This window comes from Pristis pectinata, chromosome 3 (genome assembly GCF_009764475.1).
Source record: "Pristis pectinata isolate sPriPec2 chromosome 3, sPriPec2.1.pri, whole genome shotgun sequence".
Lineage (NCBI taxonomy): Eukaryota > Metazoa > Chordata > Chondrichthyes > Rhinopristiformes > Pristidae > Pristis > Pristis pectinata.
The window spans coordinates 79,315,620-79,339,204 of NC_067407.1; the positions used below are offsets into that span (position 1 = coordinate 79,315,620).

The 23,585-nt window shown below is 43.1% G+C and overlaps 1 protein-coding gene across 5 annotated transcripts in view; it reads left to right on the plus strand.

Annotated features, from left to right (window-relative positions):
* Positions 1-23,585, plus strand: part of sash1a (SAM and SH3 domain containing 1a) — a 107,577-nt gene that overhangs the window by 45,655 nt on the left and 38,337 nt on the right. For all 5 annotated transcript variants that reach the window (XM_052012444.1, XM_052012445.1, XM_052012448.1 and 2 more), the window contains exons 2-6: positions 8,198-8,326; positions 16,797-16,847; positions 16,970-17,019; positions 18,995-19,035; positions 22,790-22,879. In XM_052012444.1, coding sequence (XP_051868404.1) covers positions 8,198-8,326; positions 16,797-16,847; positions 16,970-17,019; positions 18,995-19,035; positions 22,790-22,879 — 361 coding nt within the window. The remainder of the gene's footprint in view (positions 1-8,197; positions 8,327-16,796; positions 16,848-16,969; positions 17,020-18,994; positions 19,036-22,789; positions 22,880-23,585) is intronic.

Genomic DNA, 23,585 nt, shown 5'->3' on the forward strand with positions numbered 1-23,585 from the left:
GTTCTGGCATTGATTGATGATTTGTTAGAACTCAGAAAGCAGAGTAGGAATTAACCGACTGTTTTCAGATTGGCGTTGTAGCCCCAGCTGTTCACAATGACTATCAATGGCTTGGATGAAGGGATCAAGTGTAACATATCCAGGTTCACTGATGATAGATAGCCAAGTGGCAGTGTGGGCGTTGAGTAGGATGTAGGGAGCCTTTGGGGGAAATGAATGAGTAAGGACCTGGCAGATGGAATTTAATGCAGGAAAAATGTGAGGTCATCCATTTTGTTGAAACAAAACAAAAAGGTGTAGCGTTTTCAAATGCTGGTAATTTGAAAGATGTTGGGGTCCAGAGAGACCTTGGTGTCTGAGTGCATGAACAACTGAAAGTTAATGTGTAGGTTCTGTAAGCAGCTAGTAAGGCAAACAAAATTTTGGCTTTTATTGCAAAAAGACTTGAGTATAAGAGTAAATATAGCCTGCTTCAGTTATATAAAGCCCTTGCAATATATTGTATTCAGGCCAGTACTCCCTACTTAAGGACGGGTGTGAGTGAGGGAAGCATGAAGGTTCATTAAATTGATTCCAGGGTAGCAGATTTGTTGTATGCTCTCAATCTCAGAAAAATGTACGGATTTGAAAGGGGCTTGACAGCGTTGATGCTGAGTTGGTGTTCCCCCTCACCGGGATATCATGAAATGGGGGTCACGTGCTCAAAATAAGGGGTTGGCCAATCACAGATGAGAAGAAATTTAGCCAGCCAGAGGATAATAAATCTTTGGAATTCCCTTTCCAAGAGAAATGCGGAACCTCAGGCATTCACTGTATCCGAGGAAGAGATTGATAAATTATTATCATTTCTTTAACAGGAGCTTACATTGTTTTGTACCTACTATGTATCTTATGGCCTTCTCCTAGATCTACCTTGTATTACTATAAATGGAGTTTGGTATGAGCTGAGATGGGCTTGAGTATTAAATATGTCAGATTCCTTTGCAGTTTGGCAATTTCAGCTGCGTCCATGATTTGTGGGTTGAGCCCATGATTTGTTGATTTTTGGCTTGTTCTGCTGGGTTGAGTGATTTTGTTTCTACTAACTTGGATCATCATTGACGATCCATCATTCTGGGTTTACCCTGGGTCTTGATTATTTTGTTTTGTGACCTTGTACTTTGTTTACCTCATATTGTGACTGCCCTTTGCTTACTTCACGCTGTTCTTGTGGTTTGCTTCTTTTGATTCTGCCTGTGTTTTGATTAATGTGGATTTTTCCTTTGGACTGGATACTTCCTGCAATCCCCCACTGTCTACTTTGTGGAATTCCCCACTAGTCCTGTGTCAGCTTAGACATAGTGCAGTCCATTGACTGAAGATAAACCATCGCAAGAGACTTTGATTACTATCGAACAAATTCTAAGTTAATTGAGTTTCCTTAATGTTTTTGAACATTTAAAACATCAGAAGATTTTTTGTGTTTTACTTTTTTTTACAAATTTCAAAAATTTTATAATGCTTATGTTGTTTTTTTTAAAACCTAATGATATGCATAAGCATTCCAAGTCTGTGATACGTTCTATATTTCCTCACAACATAAAACATAAGTTCCACGCTATGTCAGCTCACCGAATGATCCAGTGACTTGTTGTCACCATATTCCCTTCGACTTCCCCCAGGTTCTACAACCCACCTGACCAGGGGCTATTTACAGGAGCCAATTAACCTGCCAACACGCACATATCTGGGATGTGGGTGGAAGCTGAAGCACATGGAGGAAATGCACAAGGTCATAGGAAGAACTTGAAAATTTCACACAGATAGCATCAGAGGTCAGGATTGAACCCTGGTCACTGGAGCTGTGAAGCAGTGGCTCTATTGGCTGTGCCACTGTGTGCTGCCTGTGACTTTAAGCTAAGCTTGGGTCATGGCTTAACCAACTGTCAAAGATTTCTCTGTTGCTTCAGGTTCCTGCACACCCACGTAATGGAATTATTGATGCATTAGCCCCTGCCCCCTCACACTTGAGGTTTGCAATCAGCAGTGCTTTGAAGCCAGAGGATGTGGAAACCCTACTTTTCTCCTTACATTGTAGATCAGAAGTGACTGAGGGTGGCTCACCACTGGATGCAAGGCTCACACCAAAGCTTCAGCTCATTGACTTTGCATCAGGACAGGAGAACGTTAGGGATATAACTAGTTAAGCAAAAAAATCACGTTGGAAAGGAGAGCAGAAATTCTTCATTACGTACCTTGCTAGAAGCGGATGAGCAGAGAAATATTATTTAATAATACAAAAGCAAGAGTGCTTTTGACATTTTGGGAACTGATATGAATAGAATAGAAACAGAAAATAAAACTGAAAAATACTAGAAATACTCAGCATTATCAGGCAACATCTGTAGAAAGGGCAACAGAGTCAATTTTTCAGATTGAAGCTCCTTCATCAGAACTGGGAAAGAGAATCAAGCTTGTTGTAAGTCGTAGAGAGGATTGGGGAGGAATGGGAAAAGGAAGTCTCTCCGCCTAGGTGAGGCCAGGGTTGCCATGGGGATAAGTTGTAGAGATCATCTGATGATAGGTTAATGTGGACAACTAGAGAGTGAGAACACAAACAGGGGAGCAGAAAAGTTGTGAAATGTGGCTGGAGGATGTGCCCAGCAGGTTAGCCTGTGCCAATGGAGGAAAAAAACTGAGGGAATTTCACAGATGGATGACATACAGCAGTTCTGACACAGACAGAGGAAATGACTTACCTGAAGTTGTAGAATTCCATATCATGTCCAGAAAGCATTGTATCCAGACGGCAGATGAGGTGCTGTTTCTTGAGTTTGTGGTGGAACCTCATTACAAAAATATAGGAGGCCACAGACAGGTCAGAGTGGGATAGTTTTGGGCAACAGGGAGCTCAGAGGTGCCCCTGCCATCTGAACACAAAGCAGTCACGCATTCCACGTGTGGTTTCTCCAATGTAGAGGAGACCACATTGTCCAGTCCTGTGTACTGCATTCAGTGTTTACGACGTGCTGGCGTTGCATTGCTTGGAAGGACTGATTGGATACCTGGGTGATAGGAAGCGAAAAGGTGAAAGGACAGGTATCACATCTGCTTCAGTTTGATGAGAAAATGCCAGAGGAAGGGAAGTGGTTGGTGGAGATGGAAGAGTAGACCAGGATGTTGTGAAGTCCCTCTGAAATGCTGAAAGAGGAGGGATGGGAAGACTTGACCGGTGGTGGAATCCTGTTGAAGCTGGCAGAAATTGCAAAGGATGATCTGTTGATGACAGAGTCTCATGATGTGGAATGTGAGGACCAGGGTAACTCCATCCTTCCTCTATCCTGGAGGAGGGGGAATGAGAGCAGAGGTGCAGGAGATAGATGAGATGTGGTCAAGGGCTCTGTCAGCTGTAATAAAGGGGAAACCATGGTTCAGAAAGAAGGTAGACATCTCAAATGCAGTTGTGAGGAACATATCATCAGTGCAAATATGATGGAGACATAAAGTCGTACAGCACAGATACAGGCCCTTCGGCCCAACAAGTCTATGCTGACCATGGAATTGGAATTGGTTTATTGTTGTCACATGTACCAAGGTACAGCAAAAAGCTTGTCTTGCATACCGTTCATACAGATCAATTCATTACACAGTGCGTTGCGGTAGTACAAGGTAAAACAATACAGAATGCAGAGTAAATTGTCACAGCAACAGAAAAAGTTCAGTGCAGGTAGACAATAAGGTGCAAGGTCATAACAAGGTAGATTGTGAGATTAAGAGTCCATTTTATCGTACTAGGGAACCATTCAATAGTCTTATAACAGCGGGATAGAAGCTGTCCTTGATCCTGGTGGTAAGTGCTTTCAGGCTTTTGTATCTTCTGCCTAATGGGAGAAGAGAGAATGTCCTGGGTAGGGTCTTTGATTATACTGGCTGCTTCACCAAGGTAGCGAGAGGTAAAGACAGAGTCCATGGAGGGGAGGCTGGTTTCTGTGATGTGCTGAGTTGAGTCTACAACTCTGCAGTTTCTTGTGGTCCCAGACAGCGCAGTTGCTGTACCAAGCCGTGATGCATTCAGATAGGATGCTTTCTATGGTGCATTGATAAATGTTGGTGAGTGTCAAAGGGGACATGCCAAATCTCTTTAGCCTCCAGAGGAAGTAGAGGCAATGGTGAGCTATCTTGGCTATGGCGTCTACATGGTTGGACCAGGACAGGCTATTGGTTGATGGTCACTCCTAGGAACTTGAAGCTCTCAACCCCAGCATCATTAATGTAGACAGGTGCATGTGCACCACCCCCCCCTTCCTGAAGTCAATGACCAGCTCTTTTGTTTTGCTGACATTGAGGGAAATATTGTTGTCATGACACCATGTCACCAGGCTCTCTATCTCCTTCCTGTACTCTGACTCATTATTATCTGAGATTCAGCCCACTATGGTGAGATCATCTGCAAACTTGTTGATGGAGTTCGAGCAGAATCTAGCCACGCAGTCATGAGTATAGGGAGTAGAGTAGGAGGCTGAGGACACAGCCTTGTGGGGCACCAGTGTCGAGCATAATCATGCCGGAGGTGTTGCTGCCTATCCTCACTGATTGTGGTGTGTTGGTCAGGAAGTCAAGGATCCATTTGCAGAGGGAGGTGTTGAGTCCCAGGTCTCGGAGTTTGGCGTTGAGTTTGCTTGGAATTGTAATATTGAAGGGGTGCCCACCCATCTAGTCCTGAGTTCAGCCCATATTCCTCTAAGACCCACCCTTGCATGTACCTATCCAAGTGCTTCTTAAATGATACTATTGTACTTGTCTCAACCACTTCCTCTGGCCGCTTGTTCCATATACTCACCACCCTCTGCGTGGAAAAAGTTGCTCCTCAGGTCCTTTTTAAATTTTTCCCCTCTTGCCCTAAATCTATGCCCCCTAGTTTTGGACTCCCCTACCCTAGGGAAAAGACTGCTACCATCCACATTATCTATGCCCCTCATGATTTTATAAACCTCTATAAGATCACCCCTCATTCTCCTACACTCCAAAGAATAAAGACCCAGCCTGGCCAACCTCTCCCTATAACTTGGGCGCTCCAGTCTTGGCAGCAGCATCATAAATCTTCCCTGCACAGAGGAACCTTGAGAATGGAACAGAGTCCTTCCAGGAGGCATGGTGGGAGGAAGCAGAGTCGAGATAGCTGTGGAGTCTGTGGGCTTGTGGTAATGAATGTTTATCACTAGGATGTCCCCTGAGCTGGAAACAGAGAGATCCAGGAAGGGAAGAGTCAGAGAAGGACCATATGAAGGTAAGAGCAGGGTAGAAATTGGCAGCAACAGTAATGAAATTTTTGAGTTCTGTATGATGTACCAGAAAAAGGGTTGTATGACAAAGCCCAAGTATGAGTGAAACAAAGACTGTTTCACATACCCAGTGAAGGACGGGCAAGTATCAATAGCTCCACCTTTGATCTGGAGAAAGTGAGTGGAGTTAAAGAGTTGTTCAACATGAAAATGAGATCAGCCAGATGAATGAGTGTGTTGGTGAATTGTAATGAATTGTACAACTTCAGATAATCACTTTCTCTGTTTCTGTCAGAATGGCTGGTTCTGCTGTCAGTCTGTGAGATTCCCTCAGTTTTGCTCTGACCATTAGCACCCTGTGACCTGCTGAGCACATTCTCCAGCCCTGCATTTTGCAATTTTTTTGTTCCTTGTTATTCTTGCTCTCTAACTGCCCTCATTTCCTAGCTTTTGTTCATTTTCCCTCCCTAACCACCTTCATTACCCCAGCAACCGACTAACCTCTGTAACTGATCTTCATGGCAACTCTGACCTCACCCTATCAGGGATGCTTCCTTTTTCCTATCCATTCCTCCCACACCTTCCCTGCAAGTTATTACGAACTTGTTTTCTTTCCTTTCCATTTCTGACACAGGGTCTTGGACCTGAAGGGTTAACTCTGGTTCCCCCTCCACAGATGTTGCTTGTTTTCCAATATTTTCTGTTTATATTTCAGCATCTGCAGATTATTTAATATATTTTCAGCGTATAGGAAATAGTCTGCATGGATTGTACTCAACCTACAGATAGAAATGAGGTTAACTTTTTAAAGCAGCAATGTGAAAGTTATACTCAGTTGGAATCAAGGGAGAGTTCTCCATTGGTTACAAGACCACAGAGCATGCTCACTGCCTGCAGAGCATGTCAAGAATGTGACGATATATATTCCACTTGCCTGGATGAATGCAGCTGCAGAATCACTCAGCAAAACTACTGCGCACAAAATAGCTTTCTTGATAGGCATGACCTTCATTTCTTCTCTCCACTGCTGACGCACCGTGTCTGTGGTGTGTGCAGTCCATGAGGTGTACCATGGCAAAGTTCCAAGGTGACCGCCACAGCAACTCTCCATCCCCCAAACCCTGCTACCAAGAAGGACGAGGTCGGCAGGCAGATTAGAGTACCGCCGTCTTCCGCGATCATCCAAGTGGAAAAATATCGTCCTTATTGCTGCTGAGTCAAAATACTGGACTCCCAATCAGCAGTAGCTCAAGGCAGTGGTTCACCTTATGCAGGGCAATTTGGGATCAGTTTCACTGGGGACCCACCCATCCGTGAATGATTAAAAGCATTTGTATTCAGCAAGATATTTTGTGTTTGTTGACAAGTCACGGGAAACAACAACAAAAAATTAAGAAGCTGATGTCATGTTACCTTTTAAGTGAGGGAAGTTTAAGTGCAATTTGGAGGGTTTTGGCTAAAGTTGGAGTACTGTGACTGGTTTTACTCTTTTGCCCAAGGACGCATTGCAGTTGACTCCGAATTTGAAAAGGAGGTTCTCTGGATTTATTCTGAGGGCTTTCCAGGAGAAAAGGTTTGAGTGGGATGAGGCTGTATTCTGTGGACTTCAGAAGCACAAGAGGTGATCTCATTGAAACGCATAAATTTACCAGAGGGCTTGACAAGGACAGTACTGGAAGAAAATAATAAGCCATAAAAAGTGGAAAATCCTCAGCTCCACTTTCACCCTAAGGGCAGATGAATATTGCAGCAGGATTAAGGGACCTGTGCCTACTTCGTATTTCTTATGGTCTTATCTCAGATTTCTTGTTTTCATGCCACGAAGTGGCTGACCCAGCCACTTCAAAGAGAGCATTTAACAATCAACTACCTTTTAAGTCAGAAGACTCTATCTCTTACAATACAGTTCTCCTTCCGTACTGTACTAGTCTTGGGAATTGCAAGTGCAATCACATCCTTCTGACTTATAGGTGAGCATACTGCCAACTGATACTTTATTTGAAAACAGTGAGTCCAGAAGAAATTTCCACTAAGTACATTTTGCTGTAACTACAGTAAACTTTAATAAGCCACTATCCAACTATTTGGAAATCCCAATGGTTCGGCATCTGAGTCACCAGATAATGTTCTCGTCCCAGCCTTGCTGGGGCCCTGAGCTCCCCAGCGACTCGCTGGTCCATGTGCTCCCTTGAAACTGATCAGGTTCTCTGGAGACTTTATTGTAATGTCTTGGGGGGAAAAAAGTAAATAAAAATGTGTTGAGACATATATAATGAATAACATCCAAAAGTCTAGGAAGGACACCATTTGTGCACTACTAAAGTTCTGAATGTGCCACAATATTAGAGTTTTATTTTGCATCAAGTATAGATTAACATAGAACACTACAGCACAGTACAGGCCCTTCGGCCCACAATGTTGTGCCGACATTTTATCCTGCTCTATCTAACCCTTCCCTCCCACATAGCTCCCTATTTCTTTATCATTCATGTATCTAAGTCTCTTAAATGCTTGGAGAGTCCTGGGATTTGGCAAGTTCCTTTGGGTTTCCTCCTGGACTGTTGGATAAGATATAAGATAAGATAGTTATTTGTTATTCACATTACATCAAAACACACAGTGAAATATGTCTTTTTGCGTTGCTAAGAATGTGGTGGGGGCAGCCCGCAAGTGTCGCCACTCTTCCGGTGCCAACATAGCATGCCCACAGCTCCTAACCTGTACATCTTTGGAATGTGGGAGGAAACTGGAGCACCAGGAGGAAACCCATGCAGACACAGGGAGAATGTACAAACTCCATACAGGCAGCAGTGGGAATTGAACTCAGGTCGCTGGCACCGTAATAGCATTACGCTAACTGCTATGCTACCGTGCCGCTGATACTGAGATGAGATACTGAGTTCTCATGATTTTCTCCCCTTCTCCCCCCACTAAAGGATGGATCACTGGGACACATTGATGACCTGGCTCAGCAGTACACAGAATACTACAACACTTGCCTCAGTGACGGTGCTGATCGGATGGAAGAGCTCTACACGCGTAGCGTTTCAGAGGATCCCGAACTGGTAAGAAATTTCTGTCTGCCTTGAGGACAACCTATGTGTTTTCTTGAAAAGTAAGGCTTGGGTTTATACGATCATTTTATGATTTCAAGTCATTTCAAAATGTTCTGAAGTTAATGAAGTGTTATTGAGATCTAGTCACTTTTGTAAAGGAAGGAACACGGTGTACTGCTTTTGGACAACAACTTCCCACAAACAGCAATGAAATGAATGGCCAGATAATCTTTCTATAATGGTGTCTGAGGGACATGTTAGCCAGAATACCAAGAGACAAAGGTAATACAACAAATTAAAAGAAGTTTTAGTGCTCTGGAATTAAACATTCATACAGCCTTGAATTAAATATTTGAATTTACCAGGTTTCCTGTTTGAAATATGACTCATCTGTGCTACATATTGTATTCTGAGTTGGAAAGGAAGCCTGGAATGATTTATACAGATCCTTTGGTGTCCTTGAGCAGATGAGATTTTTTTTACCAAAAATAAACTTTATTCAAAAAAATATAAACAAGAAATATGAAAGAGTGCATGGCTTTCTTGATATTTATTAGTGTCATCCACTCTTTTCATTCATGGTGTTGTCAAGTCTATGCAATTGTGGTGTCATCAAGTTAATGCATTCTATGTACATCAATGCCACTCATGTGGCCTCTCTGAACAATGCACCCTTCAGTTCTTTGTAGTGTTGTTACAGAGGATCCAGCCTTACAGTGTCCAGTGGCAGCAGGACCTTAGATTGCTTTTAGATTAAAAGACCTTTCAAGCCTTCCCCATGAAGCCTTTGCATTGGCCGCACCAAGCTTCAGTGTCCTTTTAGCAGATGAGTTCCATTTTAAAGGTTACATAGGCCATCGCTACTGCTAGGTATCAGAAAGAGCAGTGAGATGTACATTCAGTTTACCACTTTTTGGTGATATTGATTGAGGCCAGGATACTTGTGCTTTGTACAATGTCATGGGGATTTTTGTATTCACTAGAGGTAACACTATTTAATGCCTCAACTAAAAGACAATAGAAATTGGACTTTTTAGCCAGAGGTGAAAGTTGCCTGATTTAGTATACTGGTAAGGCAAGTCAAGTTCAAGTTTATTGTCAAAGGCATACATGCACAGGGTATAAATGCCATGAAAATTAGCTTACAAACATAAGTTAACATAAACTTAAATGAATGTAAATTATACATGACTTGCACGTGTGCAGAAATAAGCAACAAAATAAACATAATGACACTAGTGCAAGTTGAGAGACAGAGAAAGAAATATAGTCCAAGGTAGTGTTAGGATTTTTCAGGTCAGTTCAAGAACCTGACATCAATGCGGAAGAAGCTGTTGTTGAACCTTGAGGTGTGGGTCTTCAGGCTCCTATACCTCCAGCTTGATAACAGCATTTACAATAGGGCATGGCCCGGATGATGGGGGTTCCTCATGATGGATGTCGCCTTCCTGAGACGTCGCCTCTTGTGGATGTCCTCGGTGGTGGAGAGAGCTGTACCCGTGATGGAACTGGCTGAGTCCACCACTCTCTGTAGCCTCTTGCATTTCTGTGCATTGGAGTTTTCATACCAGGCCACACTGCAGCCAGTCAGAATGCTTTCCACTGTAGATCCAAATGATAGGCTTGCAATACAACCATATCAGTAAAAAGCTTAAGTTACTTTCACCCCTACTCTTGCACTTCTTTCTCAGACACTGGTCATGTGCCACTTTTCTGGGAGAACTGAGCTGGACGGCATCTTGGTTCGGTACTTGGCACGCAGGAACCTTTCAACTAGTGGCTGCATGCTGTGCAGGCTGATATGATGCAAATCACTGCACAAAGCTGATCTCATGCCAGGTTTCAATTTCTCAATGCCACTTGCCAGACTTTCTACCTCTTCAACTGGCAAAGCTGAACATGGATCGAAAGAACCCCACCCTCTCATCTCACCACCGGCGCGGGAATCCTAGTGAGTTGGAGCAGGAAGGGAGGATACCTTATAAACAACACTTCTGTCCAGTTTCTACGCGATCCAATAATTAATGAGTAACATCAGTAACCACACCTCCTCATTTACCAACAGACCCACATCTCTTAACCTTCATCATGTAAAAATAATAGGCAGCTCTGCCACAGTTCAGGTACGGCTGCAATTAACATTACAAATTACAGTGGCATTGCAAAAGTTTGGGCACCCCTGGTCAAAATTTCTCTTACTGTGAATAGTTAAGTGAGTAGAAGGTGAACTGGTCTCAAAGTCATAAAGTTAAAGGTGAAACACTCTTTTCAACATTTTAAGCAAGATTAGTGTATTATTTTTGTTTTGTACAATTTTAGAGTGGAAAAGAAGGAAAGGAGCACCATGCAAAAGTTTGGGCACCCCAAGAGACTTGAGCTCTCAGATAACCTTTACCAAGGTCTCAGACATACATTAGCTTGTTAGAGCTATGGCGTATTCACAGTCATCGTTAGGAAAGGCCAGGTGATGCAAATTTCAAAGCTTTATAAATAACCTGATTCCTCAAACCTTCTCCCAACAATCACAGCCCTGGGCTCCTCTAAGCAGCTGCCTAGCACTCTGAAAATTAAAATAAATGATGCCCACAAAGCAGGAGAAGGCTATAAGATAGCAAAGCATTTTCAGGTAGCCGTTTCCTCAGTTCATAATGTAATTAAGAAATGGCAGTTAACAGGAACAGTGGACGTCAAGTTGAGGTCTGGAAGACTAAGAAAACTTTCCGAGAGAGCTGCTCCTAGGATTGCTAGAAAGGCAAATCAAAACCCCCGTTTGACTGCAAAAGACCTTCAGGAAGATTTAGCAGACTCTGGAGTGGTGGTGCACTGTTCTACTGTGCAGCAACACCTGCACAAATATTACCTCCATGGAAGAGTCATCAGAAGAAAACCTTTCCTGCGTCCTCACCACAAAATTCAGTGTCAGAAGTTTGCAAAGGAACATCTAAACAAGCCTGATGATGCATTTTGGAAACAAGTCCTGTGGACTGATGAAGTTAAAATAGAACTTTTTGACCACAATGAGCAGAAGTATGTTTGGAGAAAAAAGGGTGCAGAATTTCATGAAAAGAACACCTCTCCAACTGTTAAGCACGGGGGTGGATTGATCATGCTTTGGGCTTGCCTTGCAGCCAGTGGCATGGGGGACATTTCACTGGTAGAGGGAAGAATGAATTCAATTAAATACCAGCAAATTCTGGAAGCAAACATCACACCATCTGTAAGAAAAAAGCTGAAGATGAAAAGAGGATGGCTTCTACAACAGGATAACGATCCTAAACACACCTCAAAATCCACAATGGACCACCTCAAGAGGCACAAGCTGAAGGTTTTGCCATGGCCCTCACAGTCCCATGACCTAAACATCATCGAAAATCTGTGGATAGACCTCAAAAGAGCAGTGCATGCAAGACGGCCCAAGAATCTCACAGAACTAGAAGCCTTTTGCAAGGAAGAATGGGCGAAAATCCCCCAAACAAGAATTGAAGGACACTTAGCTGGTTGCAGAAAGCGTTTACAAGCTGCGATACTTGCCAAAGGGGGTGTTACTAAGTACTGACTGTGCTGGGTGCCCAAACTTTTGCTTCGGGCCCTTTTCCTTTTTTGTTATTTTGAAACCGTAAGAGATGGAAATAAAAAAGTAATCTTGCTTAACATATTAAAGAAATGTGTCATCTTTAACTTTATACCTTTTGGAAATCAGGTCATCTTTTGCTCACTTAACTATTCACAGTAACAGAAATTTTGACCAGGGGGCCCAAACTTTTGCAATGCCACTGAATGTCTTGTGTAATTGCAGCATCCCCACCTTTCTCGTTTCAACCTGTTGGCAGCTTTTAAACAATGGGCCAGGGTCTCTCCAGCTGCCAAGGATTGTCTTATCTGGTTCCATTCTTCGACATCCAATCATGGCCAGCCCTGGTGCCCCCACTGTTTCTCATCGACAAGCTAATCATTAGCAGCATCATCCAAAACCAGTTTCCTCACTTATGCTGATGACCCCCCCAGCTCTATCTCACTGCCACTTCTCTGGACCTCTCCACTTTCTTCAGATTGCTTATCTGGCATACAATACTGGATGAACAGAAATTTCCCCCCCCCCCCCATGGGAAAAATTAAACCACTGTCTTCAGTGCCGGTCACAAACTCCATTCCTTGGGTACTGATTCCATCCCCCTCCCCGTAGGAGGCTGAAGCAGAATGTTTGAAAATTTGATTAGGCATTGAACCCCGAGATGAGTTTCCTGTCATATACCTCTAGTATCACCTAAGACCACCTATTTTTGACTGTGTAATATCACCTGGTTCTGCCTTGTCTGAGCTCCTGTGCTGCTGAGCCACTCATCCATACCTCTGTTACCTGTAGACTTTTCCCGTCCTATCTCCCTAGTTCTGTAAACTTAAGTTGATCCAGAACATCATGTCCTCTCACAAGTTGCTTGACCCATTGCCTACATACTTCCTCACCTACATTGATGCCCAGGCCACCCCATTGATGCATGTTGTCGGATCCGGTTATTTTCGAATCCGCAAGTTCTTTCAGGAATCCACGAATGAGTTGAAAACAACTTGGTGCTTCTTGAAGTTTTATTGGAAAAGTTTAAAACAAAGAAACAGTCACAGAGCACATGGCACTAGCTTTACTGCTAGGAGATGAGCTGAGACAAAGGAACTAAAAATGAGCTAGCGCCAGGGGAAGAGAGCGAGAGAGAGAGAGAGAGGCAAGAGAGTGATCAACAAAAAAACAACACCTTTTATACCTGAGATAAGAGGTACTCCTTAGATAACAATAGTCCAATCAGAAAACCTAGTAGATACCTGTGGCAGAATCAACCAATGAGAAAACGCATATTAACCTGATGGACGAACCAATAAGCTAAGAAGTGGCCATTTCTTGTACAGCCACTTGAGGTGTATTAAACACTATACAAATTTAAAAAAACAGCTTAAAACTGTCAAGTCCAACAATGTGGTCTGTAAACAGTGCATGACTCTCATACTCGAAGGAACAATCAAAAACAGCAGGTATCAGCAGATTCCCCTTGCCTTTGGTCAATGGGTTAATCACACATATTCGAGCTTTATCCAAATAATTACAAAGTCTCCAACAGTGTAGACCTCCCTCATTACAGCCTGAATTGCTCATCCAGATCAGTGGATTTCAGCAAACAGTCCACAAGCCATATCTGTCCTGGAGGATGTTTCTGACTGGTCCACCTCAAAGAGTGGTGAACCACCTATGGTTACCCCTGCTTGTACTTGCCTGGAGCAAGTTCCTTACACTGTTTCCTGACCAGTGAGAACCAATGCAGCGTAATACCACCTTAAATAGCAAGTGTACCATCCCAGAGTCTATAATTAGGAGAGGAGCAGACCATTTGCGCTTCAAGCTTGAACCACCACTTAATATGATTGTGGGTGATTGTGTTCCCATCTCGCCTGCAGGATCCTTTTCATCCCATTGCATCAAGTATCTATTACCTCTGTCTTAAAATAATTAACAACTCTGCTTCCAAAGTTCCAAAGACTCATGACCCTCCTGAGAGGAAAACAATTCACCTCACCTCTGTCTTAGATGGATGGCCCCGTATTTTTAAAACAGTGACCCCTAATTCTAGATACTCCCACAAGAGGAAGCATCCTCCCCACATCCACCCTCAGGATCTTGCAGATTTCTGAAATGGATTGACAGCTGGCTAAGCCATCTCTCCTATGTTATTGGCAGGCAGAGAGCACAAATGTTTGTGAATGTCTGTGTAATCAATTAAAAACAATGAAATACATTTGTTCAGTACTAATTACCTTAAAGTCAACTCCACGAACTGACTTCAGCAGGCATAGTTGAATTTTGCAAAAGAGACTTCAAACGGGTAGAGAAGGGCAAACCAATATCTCAGGCTTTGCACCTCCAGGGCGCCTGCCTCATTTACCTACTAAAGTAAATAGGCATAGTATGAATCACCCACAGAGTTCAATTTAAACCTTATGTACTTAAGATCGGTCACAAAGTGGTAATGTGACTGTCAGCATACTTCAAAGCTGTGGAGGTGGGTCATAGGATGTTCCTTGGAGCTATAATCGGTGTAATCTTACAACACAAAGAAAGCAAGAAAATCTATGTATAGCAGCAATTTCCATGAGATCAGGGCATCCAGAAAGATGTGGAGTCAATTAAATACTTCAGCAGTGAAATCACTGATAAAATGTCGGAAACTAATTTATATACAGCAAGTTCACACGGACAGCCATGTGGTAATGGACAGAATATTTCCTTCAGTGATGTTCCCTGAAGGATAAATACAGGCTGGGACATTGCTGCTCCAGATACTGACAATATACATGCACATGTATATGTGAACATGCATGCACGTACACACACAAAACACATGCTCCAAGCCCGTGAGTGGAATCTGATGCTCTCCCCACTAATGCTGCTTCACCTGCTGAGCACTCTTGCATTTTGTTTTGTTTCCTACTTCCAGCATCTGAAGTTTTTTGATTCAAGACCTTAAAGATTGTTTGGCAAATTTAGTATTTTCTAAAACTAGGTGGGTCTTCAGACAATGGGGGAGAATGGGTCAGATTTCATGTGTACAACCAACTCTACCACCTTGTATTTTGAAGTGCTGATCACACTGCCCTATACAGACATGATGTAGGTCCCCTCCTTGTCCTTAAAGCAAGACAACAGCATACTGGTGCAAATAGTAGAACTGCTGCCTCACAGTTCCAATGACTGAGTTCAATCCTGACCTCCACTGCTGTCTGTGTGGAACTTGCATGTTCTCCTTGTTTACCACGTGGGTTTCATCCAGGTGTTCTAGTTTCCACCAACATCCTGAAGATGTGCGGGTTGGTAGGTTAGTTGGCCACTGTACCTTGCCCCTAATATGTAGGAGAGCGGTAGAATCTGGGGGGAGATGATGAGAATGTGGAGAGAATAAAACGGGATTAGTATAGGATTGGTGTAAATGGGTGATGATCGGTGTGAACCCAGCAGGAGATGTTAGTCATGGACACAAGGCTCCACAGATTTCTTTCAGCACCAGAGTATCAGATGAGATTCTGTGATCATGTTTCTGAAATGTGACTTGAACCTGTGAGCTGCTGACTCAGAGGTGAAAGTGAGACCGTCCAAAATATTTGTCACCTGGTCCAATGTGGACAAAGTCGATTCAGAATCCAAACACTGCAAAAGCTGTGATTAGTTGTCCAGGAATCACGCCCCCATCCCTTTCCTCTTCCATCTTCCCCTGTGGATTTTTGATAGTTGCACACGTTTCCTGTTTCCTGCAACTTTGTTTATGGTATTAAATTCCAGCTGCCACTTTCTTCATGCCACATCCTCATGACTAATATCAATCTCCCAGCACGGCTCTGGGTAAGTTGCTGTCAGCTGGTTCTTCACTGTTCTCAACAGGGTGGAGGATTCTGATCCACACACATTTATAGTTAGTTAAGTTATATTTCAGACCACTTTTTTCACTCAAGATAACTGAATTCCACTCTGAGGCGGTGTCAGTTTTCTAATGTGTTAATCCACAGTCCCATAGGACTGGTTCAGACAACTAGGGAAGGTCTAACTTGTGTATTAGCCAATATTTACCCTCAATCAATACCACTAAAATAGGTTATCTGGTCATTTATGGTTATTTATGGGAGTTTGTTTTGCATAAATTGGATGCATTGTTTCCCGATTACAACATGCATGGGCTTTAAAAGTAATTAATTGGCTTTGGAAGCCTCCTGGGATATCATTGTCAAAAATGCAAATATGCTTTATAAGTGTCTGAGGTCTTGACAATTATGAAAGAATTTGAGAGTGTGGTTGTGGAAGGAATGTTTCCACTCGTGGGAAGAGCATAACCAGAGTCTATCAAATATAGTCACTATATATAGAATTTAGAAGCTGCTTCTTCACCCAAACAGTTGTGAGAATATGGTTGAAGCAACTATTGTAGATGCATTAAAGGGTAGGTGCGATAAGCACGTGAGGAGAAGGGAAAAGAGGGTAAAACTGATAGATTTTGATGAGGAAAGATGGGGAGAGGCCCAAATGGAGCATACATTGTTTGGGCCAAATGGCCTGTTATGTCCTGTATATCACTGCATGAGGTGAGTTTCATATTGGATAGTGTTGATTTAGATTGTGGGTACCCTGTCAGTAGTGATTCATTTGGAGCCAGTGATTTTTAAATAGCAGCATTATAGTCATGGCATTAAGGAATCAGATTTAGGGTTAAATCTACACTGAAATTCCAGTCCCCTCAAAACCAGTAATGAAAAATCTTTGCTGTCTTATTTTGAGTAATTCCATCTCTATAATTAAGTTTTCAGACTTGTTTTGTCTCTCTTAATAAACAGGATGCAGTAGCTCCACTGATTCTACCCTATTTTTTCACTTGATTTTGGCTTTGATATTCTTGGATTGAAAACTGCCACGTTCAATGAGTTACAAAGACTGCATGTGTTCTGATTTTAGGAAAGTTCGGCTGCCAATTCACCATCCCCACAGCTGCCGTCTGAGACTGGAGTGAGTACGACTTCCCTACAGATCCTCCTGGATCCTCTCCAGGAATTTGTTAAATTCATCCTCTGACTTCAGAGCAGCTCTTTTTTTTTGAAGTGGTCACTGACTTTAATTTTGTTTCCCAGGAGTCACGTGTGTTGGGGAGTGCAGTGTCAACACCAGAGAGTGAAAGGAAGTAAGTGGTGTTTATATCACGAAACACTTTTCATTTGTTGCTTTCAGATAAACACACCAGGGTCTGTAAGCATTTACAATGGTGTTTAATTTCCTTAAATAAAAGGATGTGTTTGTGTTACAATCTCCACCCTTATGCCTGTGTGATAATTGTCAAGCCATCCTGATTAGGCAGGAAGTCTGGCGTACTGACCGCTACCTTGCAGAGCCCAGGTGCTAACTCTCGGACACTTCCTCCTACCTACCCCTGAACCATGACCCCACCGAGGACCACCAGGACGTTACCTCCCGCACCATCACTGACCTCATCACCTCGAGAGATCTCCCACTCCCCCCCCCCCCCCAACCCCCACCCCAACACCTACCAACATGATAGTCCTGCAACCTAGGACTGCCTGCTTCTATCTCCTCCCCAAAATCCATAAGATGGACTGTCCCGGCAGACCTATCTTCAGTCCTGAAGAAGGGTCCTGACCCGAAACATTGACTGCCTGCTTTTCTCCACGGATAGTGCCTGGCCTGCTGAATTCCTCCAGCATAATAGTGTTTTTCATCTAGATTCCAGATTCTGCAGTCCTTTGTTTCTCATGTTAAATAATCCTATCACATCTCATTATCAAGTCCATTGTAAAACTCACTATGGTTTATAATAGGCTCTACTTATTCCTGTTGTTGAAACACTGGGCTCTTCTGACCTTTCAGATCAGGTAACCTTGACTTTTTTTTCCTGAAGTGTGATGAGCTGAATAACATTCCAATTTATAATGCCGGCCCTACTTCTTGTGGTTTATGTTCCTTGGAATCAGAAACCTAAACCTAAACTACTGCAATGTTATTCAGATGACGCAACCTTATTTGTTTCTCCCATACATGGGATTAAGAATTTCCTAGAGGTTTCTCCTTGTCAAGGGCTTGTGTGTCAATCTGAGTTTGAAAGTTCACGCTTCCAGAACAATTCCTACCCGTACGCTTGGATCCAAGTGTAAACCACCACTCTCAATGGCTTTCCCTACATCTGTCATCCCAACACCTGATGGGCAGAATAGAAGTGTTCCAACAGGCTGATCGTTCCCCTTGGTATACCAGACCCTTAACCTGCCACTTCCTATGGCTACACACACAAGAAGTGCTGGAGGAACTCAGAGGGTTTAATCTGCTGAGTTCCTCCAGCACTTTTTGTGTGTGTTGCTTCAGATCCAGCATCTGCAGAATCTCTTGTGACTTCCTTTGCCTGGGATCTTATTTCTCTCTGGGTGTACTAAGCCATGTCCCCAGTGCTGTGTTTTTATCCTTGAATACAGTTATCAGTCTTGTTCCTGACAGGTGACCAGTAAGGGTTTCTCTGCATAGTTTGCTCCTGTCCCTTCAACCTCCTGCTGTGGACACTCCCCCATCTCCCTCCTTTTGCTGCACGGTTCCTCTCCTTTGATCAGGCGTCGATTTTCTGCAGCTTACTTCCAAGAAAGGGTTCCTCCTGATCTTGTCTACTAGATATACTCAATGTTACTTTACACATTGTTACACCACTGATTGTGAAGGTATTTGGATTTCCAAAGGCATTCAGTAAGGGACTACAAAAAGTTAATGCACAAGATGAGATCTTGTGGCATTGGGGATAATGTGTTATAATGGATAAAGGATTGGCTAACTAATAGAAAACAGGACTTGGATAAATAAGTCATTTCAGATTGGCAGACTGTAACTAGTCGTTGCCACATCTATAATTGCGTGATCTGAGGCTCAGCCTGTCCCAGTCTTCCACCGGTCAATGGCTTCTTGTTGCTCAGGGTCTTTGATCCATGAAAAGCCAAAGAATTGTTCACTGGAGAATGTTGAACTGGGGGCTTTTATTATTCCTGAGTTTACTTGCACAGTCTCCTCACACCTTCTGTTACTTCGCCACTAATGATCCATCTGGTTTGTGGCATCAGCCCCGCAAATGCTCTGATCTCTGACACTTTTTCACTTTTAAACAGGCATTTGATTTGTAAGTCGAGCTCGGAGGACGGATCAGTTGGTGAGTGTGATTTTGTTTGGGTGATTAATATTAAACCATTATAGTGAAATATACTCGGGATGCCAACTTCATCCATCCACTTTTTTATCTGCTTAATGCATCTGTCTATATGGCTGTATATCTCTTGCCTATCATTCTCATTATCCGTGTTCCTTTTATCTCTCTGGCTATCTATCTATTGCTATTCTCCCTCCAGCCATATAAGCTATATCTTTTTATGTGTATATCTGTCTCCAGTTGTTTATATGTGGGATTAGTATAAGTGGGCGCTTAATGGTTGGTGTGGAGTCTGTGAGCCAAAGGCCTTGTTTCCATGCTGTATGAGTCAATAATTCAATGAAACTATACAGCAATACGTTGGTATTGTCAAATAGCGATAGATTGATTATGGGTCAGTAAAATGATAGATATCTATCTATATGAAAGTATTGACTTCTGTAGTTTTTTTTGTGATGTGCCTGTTATCCAGCTGCCTCCGCTTGGCTACATCTATTTACCTACTTACCTATGATCAATCTACCCCTTTGTTTGTTTGATGATACCAACGTATCTCTATTATCTCATAGAGAGACATTGAGTTACACGCACAGAAACGAGCCCTCTGGCCCAGTGCGTCCACACTGATCATCAAGCACCCGTTTACATTAATCTCCGGTGCAGAGTTTTGACCCGAAACATCAACATTCCCACCCCCCCCCCCCCCACAGATGCTGCTCGACCCGCTGAGTTCCTCCAGCAGTTTGCTTTTTGCTCCACATTCCAGCATCTGCAGTCTCTTGTGTCTACACTGATCCCCACATTTATTTATCTCTCCATATTCCTTCAAATTCCCCCAGATTCTGCCATTCACCTACAATTTACACTGCCCACTTAAGCTACCAGGCTACATGCCTTTGGGATGTGGGAAGAAACCTTGGAGCACCCAAGGTAAACCCATGCAATCATAGGGAGAGTCTGCAAACTCTGTACCTTGTACATTAACGATTTGGACGATGGAGTAAATGGTTTTGTGGCTAAGTTTGCGGATGACACCAAGATAGGTGTAGGGAGTATTGAGGAGACAGGAGGGTTGCAGAGAGACCTAGATGGTTTAGGAGAATGGGCAAGGAAATGACAGATGAGATTTGAGAGATTCAATGTTGAGAAATGTGCAGTTTTACACTTTGGAAACAGAAATAAACAGGCAGATTATTATTTAGAAGGAGAGAAAATTCAAAGTACAGAAGTACAAAGGGACTTGGGGGTACTCGTGCAGGATACCTTAAAGGTTAACCACCAGGTCGGATCGGTGGTAAAGAAAGCGAATGCTATGCTGGCATTCATTTCGAGAGATATAGTGTATAAAATTAAGGAAGTGTTGATGAGGCTCTACGGGGCACTAGTGAGGCCTCATTTGGAATACTGTGCACAGTTTTGGGCCCCATATCTTAGGAAAGATGTGCTGATGTTGGAGAAGGTTCAGAGGAGATTTACAAGGATGATTCCCGGAATGAAAGGGCTTACGTATGATGAGCGTTTGTCGGCTCTTGGACTGTACTCGCTGGAGTACCGAAGAATGAGAGGGGACCTCATAGAGACATTTAAAATGTTGAAAGGACTAGACAGAGTAGATGTGGCTAGGCTGTTTCCCTTGGTGGGTGAGTCCAGGACCAGAGGGCACAATCTTAAAATTAGAGGGTACAGGTTTAAGACAGAGATGAGGAGAAATTTCTTCAGCCAGAGGGTGGTGAATTTGTGGAATTCCTTGCCAGGTACGGCAGTGGAGGCCAGATCATTGGAAGCGTTTAAGGAAGAGATAGACATATATCTAAATAGTAGGGGTATCAAGGGATATGGGGATAAGGCCGGAAATTGGGGTTAGAATAGCGTGGTTTTTTTTCACCTGCCCCCCCCCCCCACCCAATTTCTCATTTCTTTTTCTTTTTTCCCTTTTCCTTGGAGCAGACTCGATGGGCCAAATGGCCTACTTCTGCTTCCTTGTCTTGTGATCTTGTGATCCACTAAAACAGCACTGGAGGTCAGGATTGAACCGGGGTCACTGGTGCTGTGAGGCAGCAGCTCTTTCTCTACCACCAGTAATCCCACCCCACCCTCGTCACCCCATCAATCTGTTTTAACTCTATCTGTCTTTAATTATCCTATTTCTAGGTGTCCTGGTGTTTGTTATACCTCTATTTACATGTGTATCTGTGTCATGGATGCTCTCCCTGCCTTTCTCATAGATTTGCCACAGGTTGCAGGGTTTTGAACTGGAGTTCTCGTAGCTCCAGTTTGCCATCTCACATATTCTCAAAAGCCCCTTCGAGATGCAGCCCCTGTGACTTCACCCAACTCCTGTTTCCTGCACAAACACCTGCCTTGTGAGGTGCCTTGGGATGCTGAAGGTGCTGTATTGTCTGGAGGGTTTACTCCTACTCCAACATGCCTACTTTTATAGAACTAAAGGGCAGAAGGAGTTGCTGCACTTGTTCAAAACCCTGGTTGGACTGCATCTGGATTACCATGTGCAAACTTGTGACCTCAGCCAAGAAAGGATACATTGGAGCAAGTCCAGAATAATTTCCCAAAATGTTGCCAGGACTCCAAGGGTTAGATTAGGAAGAGTGAAAAGACCATAAGTAGGAACTGGAAAAAACCATACTGACCCTTGAGCCTGCTCTGCTATTCTGTAAGGCCACAGCTGATCTCCACTTTTCCACCTAATCCCTGCAGCCCAAAAATTTATTAATCACAGCCTTGAATGTCCTTAAAGTCTCACTCACAGCCTCCTCAGCTGAGTGGGATTGGGAACTACAAAGACTCTCAAACCTTTGTGTGAAGAAGTTCCTCTTCATCCCTGTCATTTGCAACCAATCCCTTTCACTGAAACTGTATCCCTAGTGCTAGGCTGCTTCTCCTAGAGAAACATAGCTTTTACCCGATTTTCACATAGTCAAGCCCACTCAAATTTGTACCTTCCAATGGGCTCCCCTATTCTGTTCAACCTTTTCCTCACAGGGTAACCCTTTTGTCCTAGGAATGAATCTGTTGAATCTTCGTATCCTCTAAGGCAAGAATATCCATCTGTTAAAAGTCTTCACAGTCGTTCAGGTGTAATCTTACCAAAGGCCTATACAAGATCCCTATTTTTGTGCCCGTCCCACTTGAACTAATGCAAGCATTTAATTTGTCTTCCTGATTTCCTATGGTACTTACTTTCTAACTTTTGGTACTCACACACAGACAGCCAAATCTCTGTGAAATCTATTATATCATCTGACCATGTAAATATGTTCAGTTTTGTTATTCTCCTTACTAAAGTTGGTGATTTCACTTTTGACTCATTATAACCCATCTGTCTTTTTCTCCATTCGCTTAACCTACCGACATCCCTTTGTGTCCTCTCCACAGTTGACATCCCCACCTAATTTTCATTGCCTGCAATCATGAGCTTGGTCCTTTTTTAAAAATAATTAATTAAGGTGAGCATTGGGCGCTAAGGTCTGGACAGCATTGATAAAGCCTACTGATCTCAAGGCCTGCATAAATAGCAAACAAAGCGCTCCCAGCTCCATGATTAACATAAGACATTGTTCTCCTGGGCACAGGACTAGGGTTAATTGTGCAGCAGTAATTAATTCCACAGTTGACCATCTTACTCTGTGAAGAGTTATTAAAGCAACTGTGAGAGTGTAGCTGAAGAAAATTCTGATCATTCCTCATTGAAATGGAGAAGGGAATTGTTGCTGCTTCACTTTTTGCGTTCTCCTTACAGGAAGTGCTGATTGGAAAAAGAAAAATAAATCCTTTTGGCAGAGTTTTCGGAAACTGCAGAAAGGGAGTGCAGCGCGGGAATTATGTAAAGGTAAAGCTCTATTGGGAGAAGTTTTCATTTCAACTCGTGCTAACTGTGTGTTGGGGCAACACCATTGACTGAACAACTGTTGGGAGGGATGTCAACTCTCCAGATTTGTCCTGGAGTTTCCAGTAATTAAAGAATAACATTCTTAGATGCAAAATATTATATGGATATGTAAGGGTCATACTAATTTTAATTTTCTTGTGAAGGATTCTTTGAACAGTGACAGACTAGAGATGGGGAACATATGCTGTATGATTGAGTGATGTGATTGGAGGTGGGAGATCATGTGGTGATAGCCTCCAAGGAAAAGTTGACTTGCCAACTACTGAAAGTTATAACAGTAGAATCAACGTGGTGTCCACACCATTTCATTAAATACATAGACAGCGGTAGCTTTACCTTCTTGGGCTTCTTACAGAAGCTTCTTGCTGGGATTTGGGTTCACTCCCAGTCCTGTCATTGGGTCTCTCATTTCCTACAAACATTTATATAGCATATTTACATAACACCTTCAATGTAGCCAAATGTCTCAAGGTGCTTTACAGGAGCATCATTGACTGACCTTTGTTAGGGCAGGGGTAGCCTTAAAGGAGGAAAGAAAGGTGAGGAAGAGCATGCCAGAGCTAGGCCTTGGGCATCCAGGGCACGACCACCACAGGCAGAGCAAGGAAAGTTGGGAAGTGCTGTTATCACAGACAGTTGTCAGTCT